The sequence below is a fragment of the Egretta garzetta genome, unplaced genomic scaffold (genome assembly GCF_000687185.1).
Source record: "Egretta garzetta isolate BGI_Z169 unplaced genomic scaffold, ASM68718v1 scaffold405, whole genome shotgun sequence".
Classification (NCBI taxonomy): Eukaryota; Metazoa; Chordata; class Aves; order Pelecaniformes; family Ardeidae; genus Egretta; species Egretta garzetta.
The window spans coordinates 1,547,129-1,554,672 of NW_009259854.1; the positions used below are offsets into that span (position 1 = coordinate 1,547,129).

The following is a 7,544-nucleotide window of genomic DNA, read 5'->3' on the forward strand; positions in this document are numbered from 1 at the left end:
GGCAGAAAGAGCTTCAGGAACACTCTGATGCTCGCTGCCTACCATCTTGAAGTCTGTTCCACTGGCTGCTGTTTGCATACTAGACACCCCTATGTTACCATTGGCATGCTGGGCTGCAGCTGATTATCTGCGGGCTGCAGGTGACTCCTCCAGAATCTGTTTCTAATCTTGCCCCTTCTATCACACTCCGTATCCACGTAAATGTCTCAGCTGACTTCTCACCACCTGGCTATTTCCTTCTGTAGTATCAGAGTAGCCTTGCATAGTGCTTCAGTGTATCTGAAAACTGGTAAACTAGATGATCATGCAGTGTGGGGGACATCAGTTACCATATCTAACTCTCTCAGTACAGCTTTCAAGCTCCCCACTGTTTCAGTTGTATGAGCATAATAATTACACTTCCATTTTGAGGCCTGTTGCTCTAGTCTGTAGGTGACTGAAGAACCCAGGCTCAGGTGATACTTTTCCATGAAAGCTGTAGAATTGAGGAAGAGTTGCCAACGAAATGTGGATTGAACCATTAACTGCTGCTTTCTGAGAAGATCAGTAGGCGGCAAACGGTGTTTATTTTAAAAGGTTCTAGAGCTGTTGGGATAGGTCTATGTACCCAGTGAAGTAGAATAGTAACAGAATGATAAACCACATGGAAGATGATGGCATAACTCTGCAATCAAGGTGTCTTTTTCAAGGACAAGAATCTCCTCTTCGTACTCCATTCAGGTGTGGGGTTTTGTTTTGGTTTTTAAGATCTAGTGAATCTGTTGAAGAGGAACCAGTTGACAATTTATTCTAAACCCTTATTTATCAACACCTGAGGCCTTAGGTGCTACAACAGTGTAGTTGCTTGAATAACAATGAACCTGAAATGTGTATAAATAACAGTGTTACAAAATTTGCAAGTGATACCTAATTCTGCTAGTTAGTGGTGAGAGCTGTCTTTGAAAATAGAACTACATGAACAGAAAATAGGTTCTTGATGCAGTTTACAAATACAAAAGGCCTGCTGGAGGGAAATTTTTGACTACTCATACGTTTCTGCTGCAAATAAACTGCCAGCTCAGAAGAAAGATCTCTGAGTTGCTGTGGATTGTTAAAGCACGCTGCTGATTGTGCATCATAAAGTGTAACAATGCATCTAGGGAGAATTGGTAATAAGCAGAAAATGTAATGCTCTTAGATAAATCAGTGCAGGGACCTCACTTGGAATACTACTTGCCATGTATGCCAAAAAAGATGCTGTCATTTTGAATAAAGGCTGGTAAGGTTAAAAGTTTTTGAAAAATTCTAACAGGAATAGTGGGATACTTATATAAATACCAGAGTTGAGAACTTGAGAAGTCTCTTGCTATTAAAGATTAGGATGAGATCTGTTGTAGTCAAAGGGTTTGCTTAGACTTGCTTACAGTAGAATTTCAGCATCCTTCTCTGAAACACTTGTCACAGTCCTAGACTGAGTCAAATAGTCTCATGCTAAGTGGTGATCAGGTGTGATTCAGTTGAACCATAGGCAACTTCACCACTAGGGTGAATCCCCTTAAGAAATTAGCAGTCATGGTTATGGCCGTTTCCTGTTGTCTTGCTGTGTTGCAGTTGCAAAGCTGTGTAGTCAGAAGAGATCCTTCATGCTTCCAGTTTAGCTTTTAGCTTTTGCATGACTGAACACCGCCAGTGGATTAGTAGACACTAATTGTGAGAAAACTAGTTGTTTTGGCTTCTGCTTGTATTTTCCCTTGTGGATTGTACTGGGAAAAGTTATGTGCTGCAAACAGTAAATTATGTAGGCAGCAACTGAAATCATTAACTCTTTCTTCTTTGCTTTCATAGGAGGAAAGATAGATACCAGTGTATCAGTCAAGCAGTAAAGCTCATGTTTAACTGAGGTGAATCAGTACAATATACAGAACTGTTAATTATGTGGGATAATTAAGGTTTTCTGTCAGATTTTAATTTTTCCAATGAACAGAGTACGTCCAGGTATTTTTGAGGATGCCAATTAAAGCAGCACTTGGTATTTAGATGCATGTTGGATCTGTTCCTCGTTAAGAAAACTTCAGTCTTTGGCTTTCTCATTTCTGTAAGTTATTCGAATATCTGGTTTCTTTATCTCTTTGTCTCTCTTTTTAAGAATGTAACACATTCTGGAAGACACAAAGGGCACAAATGGCACATAAACCGTCAAAACAGCTGGCTTGGTGATATTCTGGACTGGCAAGATGTTGCATCATTTGTCCATGATAACATTGAAACATTTCTTTCGGTATGTATTTTCTGACCTTATTACCAAATTGGTCTTATTTTTAACTGATAATAATCCCTCCTTGTACTACCACTAAGGTTATGGAACTCAAATACATGGAAAATTATGGAAACACTGTTAGTGTTACTTACAGTTATCTAATCTTACTTAGAATATAACCATGCTGCAAACAGAACTGGTTGTGACAAAGAAACGCTCCTGATTTCAGCCATCTTCATTATTACTAGCTTGCCAGACATTGTTACTGTAGGATTAACTGTGTCACTTTTAAGCTGGTTTTAAATGCTTCATATTATGTAGTCTACTCTTGGAGGTCGTTTGTTTGGAATTTCTTTTACTCCATCTGTGTTTTCTAAAATTGTGGTATTTGCTAAATATTAATTTGCTTCAGCCTTGTTTTTCTGTAAAATGTATGGCAAGTGTGGGGTTAGTGACTTTTCTTTTTTAAATAAGAGACCAATTTGTCTAGGTCATTATTGAGGAAACTATTGACCAAGAGGTTGTGAAAACAAAATTTTTTTTAGTGTTACTTCTTTCCCTCAAATTATTATTCACTGGGTTGAAAGCAGCTTATTTCTCTCTTCTTTTATGAAAGTTCTGGGGAGAATGAAATTAATATTTTAACACTGTGTTAATTCCTGAATTAATGCACTGGACCTTTCACCTCATGAGAGAAAAACAAAAAGCATTGAAAGCAATCCAAACTGAAGCAACTACGTATCTCTAAAAAGTGATGTTAAATCTGAAATGCTTAGTATACAGAGTCAATCCCTGATACAGTTCATCTTTGACTTCAGCTGTTGTCATAAACTAGAAGTATCTTCAAGTTACTATTTATCCATTTCAGAAGAATATTATTTATACCTAACTTGAAACATAACGTTTCTGTGGATGCGACATAAGCTACTATTTGCCTTGAGGGAGTTCTCAGTTTAGACTGATGGGCGTGCGTGCTCCTTATGTCCTCCCTCAACTGCTGCTTAAAGGGTTACAGTTTCTATCATAGATGATGTGAGTCAAGAAGAAGTTAAGAGAAACTTTTTATTGTAGTGAACATTTTTTCAGTTAATAGTGAAAGTTGCTTAATACTTTCTCAAAGTTGACCATGCACGCTTGAGGCAGTGTCATAAGAATGCACAGCACCTCATCATTTAAAATCAATATGGAGTTCTCTTCCTAGGTAAGAGGGAGAGAAGGAGGAGAAACTACACAATAGGTGCTAGCCATGCCATTTACAACATTGCTGCACTGTGCGCAGAAGCCATGATGATAAGTGTACTTCAGTCATCTAAATAGGCTAAAATAATGCAGGAAATAGTGTAAAGAGAATAAATATTTAAGACTGAAATACATTAATATTACATTTCGGATCTAGCTAGAATACTTTGCTTTACTTCTAAAATCTGGTTTAGAAGTTCAGGAAAAGAAGTGCCAGGAGTTGACTTGCTTTCCTGTTTATTTCCATGAACTCATTACTCATCAGCTGTGGGGAAACACCTGTCCTTTTTCTCCGTACACTCATGTCCTTAATGACTGACTGTAAACCAGTCAGCATAGTATATAGCTCTAAATCCTGATTTCACATCCTTACTGGGCAGCATTTTCTTTGCTGGCTTGCTCATCCACAGTGCATTGCATAAATATTACTCACACAGATATTTCAAATTAAAATTGATTAAAATCTGGTTTCTCTGTCTAGGTCATTAAAACTTGGAGATGATGAAAAGAAGAATAGTTCTGACTTAAGTCTGGTGTTTCTAAGCAAGTTGCTTACCTACCCTAGGATACAATGGAATCTTACTGTATTCAGGATTTATGTTTTTATCAGAGAATGAAAATATTTCTCTTGGTATTTTGAAGAGGAACAATTCATTATTAAAATAGCATACTGAATTGGGAAGGATCAATATTGGGTAGATTTTGTTTGGTTTGGGTTGGGGTTTTTTTTGCTTTTTGTTCGTTTTTTTTGTGGGACTTCGGGTAGGTTGTTTTTTTGGTTGTGTATGTTGTGTATGGTGGGGAATTCGTGGGGGCTTTAAATAGGCTAGCTATAATTCAAACTGTAGGATGTTTGTGCATTTGGACAGTTGAAGTCAGTACAACCTGCAAAAACTGCTTTGACAGATTGGTTTTTTTGGTTGGTTGTTTTTTTTTTTTTAAACCATTTACAGACAGTGAGATAAGTGTAAAGAAGTGTGTGCGAATATGCAGCTATAGCAAGAGTTCTTCCACTTTTGGAAAGGAATAAACTAAGATTACACTACTTGTAAATAATAAATACTTACGCATAGATTGAGGCTAGAGTTTACCAGTCTTGCTAGCCCCTTAGCTTTCTGAAATATTTTGGAACAGTACAGATGACACTGTATTCTCTGAAAATACAGCTATTTGACAATGCCATATTGCAATTGCAAGCAAATAAGCTCTTTTCTATTGATGGATATCATAGGAAGTGTTCATCCTCTTTAGTAAAGGAAGGAGCATTTGCCATAAGAAAAATGTTAAAAGAAGACAGATGCAAGTGTTTCACTTCAGGCTTTTCCTGTAGTGGAAGAAACTTTCCTATTGGAGTTGGAAACATATAATTAAATCACTGGTATGGCTGTGCTGGAGAATTACTGGCATTCGTTTAATTTGTAACAATATGCATCGATTCAGTACTTCAACTATGAATATGAGATAAAACACAGAAGACTTCTCTATCCCCCTCGAAATGTGCTGTTCATTACAGCATTTATACTTAGCTGTAGTTTGACGTAGACAAACCTTAATTATTTTAAAGTAATTCACTATATAAACATGTAAATTGCCTGAAGATTTAATATGAAGATAAGCTTTTCCAGATCACCAGTTTGTTTTTTTTCTAAAAGCTTTGGTGTTAGCAGCACTACTGCCTTTCAGCTTTGGATTTTTCCAGTAATCTTTCGAAGCAGTACTGTTGTAAACCAGTTTATCTGGTGATGTATTTCTGAAGTGGGGTTTATTTCATCCTAATTTGAGTTTGGGGAAAGACCCAGAATGGATCCTCACTTATGCCTCAAATTTTTCACCCCATGCTCTATTCTAAGGTAGTTTTTTCAGGTGAATGAAATATGCAATACATAGCTGGACTATTAAGATTTAATTTCTGAAAAATAAAAAAGCCTCATTCCTTCCACACTCACCTGCTTTTCCATTCATACCTTTTTCCTCCATTTCTTGAAGGCTTGAAACCTTGACAAAGTAAATTGCTGCTGGCTAAATCTGTGAATGATCACTTGGAACTCCCTTGATGGTGTATGAGACATTGCTAATGTCTCCTTAAATTGATCTTTTCGCTTCTTGCACAAGAATATTCATCATTCTACCAGCAGCCGGTATGTCGTAGAGAGATTGCCCAGGCAGCAAGACAGAAGACCTTCCATTAAGACGTACACAGCGAACTTCAGCTCAGTTAGGTTTTGCTATCCATGCCTCTAGTGTGACTGATCTGGGTGTTCCAAATCAAGTCAGTTTCTCAAATATTTCACTGAGTTACCACATACCCTAATGTTTTCTCTGGGCCTGAGAATTTCTTCAAGTAAGCTCCTAAGTTTATAGCTAATAGAGTCCATTCTTCAGTAATAATGCAACTACCACACATTTTCTTTTTCTAGTAAGGTAAGTGTTCAGAGGTTTGGTGTCCTTCATAATGGGTGTTGGTTTTTTTCAGAGTAGATGAAATTCAACCTGATGCATATTTTTAGAGGAGGAGCTGATTTCTTTACAATCAGAAAGTCAAAGATGTGATGCTGGAGGATAGTCCTTTTTCAGTTGCCGTTTTTCTCTGTTTCATGTAAAGGTCAAGGAAAGATGTTTTTTCAAAAATAAGCTGTTGAGCTCTGAAGGGTTAGCCCAGAACTTTACGGCTAAACATTTGGAAATCAGCTTTTAATTGGAGCAGGAAGCCTTTGATCTTGTGCATGCTGTATTATTCTTCACAAAGTCCATTTCTTGTCTTTTACCTTAAAGGTTTATTGACTTGTTCTGTTTCTGTCATTTTTGAGTTGCTAGGATGATACATGTTTCTGAACAGAAAAAAAATGAGAAGTATACAGAAGGACAGGTTTTCTAGGACTGTGTGCCTAGTTTTATTCCCTTTATAAATCTATTAATGATCTCTCTAACCAAATTAGGTACATGAATTTATCTGGCTTCCAGAAGTTTGTTGACTTGGAGTTCTCAACAAATAACTTGTTTTGGCCAGGTGCCTTTTAAACTTTGCTTTCAGTTATTGGCCGGTTTAAATGGCCAGTAGGATAACTTAGATGGCTAAGAACATTAAGTGCAATTTTGTATTTCCTGCCTGTTATAGATTGGAAAGTCACAGCAACTGATGCTGACACTGACACATCATGGTGTGATGCATAAGGGAGTCTTGAATTCTGTAGAGCTTAATAGCTCTTTTAAACACAGATCTCTTAAGGCTACTAACAAAGTAGTATTTTGGGCAAAGAGGTCTGTTTTTCTGTTATTTAATAACAGTATAAAAGTATCATTATTGCATAAATATTCACACTTAGTTGTGTTTTGTATAACTGGTCTCACTTGGCAAGGTGTTAGAAATTGTTTATGCATAGTAACTGAGTTCATTAACTCAGCTGCAGTACACTCTGGGAATCAAACAGCATTATGGACTCAGATGCAGGTACATGTGTTTTGATTTTTCTCATTGTTAGTAAAGTATTTGAGCACTTTCTGAGACCGTATTTAATAATGATTAATGTCTTCTATGTCTGTCTTCCCATCTTAGCGATGAGAAGCATGTGTCTTGAAATTTTAATGGTACGTATGCATAAAGAGGAACTTACTCTGTAGCTGGAGAAGAGTCCTAAAAGCTTTCGTAAGACATAGTGAAGCTGAATGAAAGGCACTATCCGCACTTACTCTAAAGCAAATGCTACTGATAACTAGTTCAAGAGTTCCAATCAATGAGTCTGCCTAACGAGGATGTTCTTCTGTATTGGGAAGGTTGAACCACCTACCCGTCTTTTAAATACCTCCAGGGATGGGGACTCCACCACTTCCCTGGGCAGCCTGTTCCAATGCTTGACAACCCTTTCACTGAAAAAATTTTTCCTAATGTCTAACCTAAACCTGCCCTGGTGCAACTTCAGGCCATTTCCCCTCGTCCTATCGCCTGTTACCAGGGAGAAGAGACCGACCCCCACCTGGCTACAGCCTCCTTTGAGGCAGTTGCAGAGCGCGAGAAGGTCTCCCCTCAGCCTCCTCTTCTCCAGGCTGAACAACCCCAGTTCCCTCAGCCACC

The 7,544-nt window shown here is 37.7% G+C and overlaps 1 protein-coding gene across 1 annotated transcript in view; it reads left to right on the forward strand.

The window, feature by feature from the left end:
* Positions 1 to 7,544, forward strand: part of TMEM245 (transmembrane protein 245) — a 76,955-nt gene that overhangs the window by 32,851 nt on the left and 36,560 nt on the right. Inside the window, exon 11 of the mRNA XM_035895471.1 lies at positions 2,126 to 2,257. Within this exon, the coding sequence (XP_035751364.1) occupies positions 2,126 to 2,257 (132 nt within the window). The remainder of the gene's footprint in view (positions 1 to 2,125; positions 2,258 to 7,544) is intronic.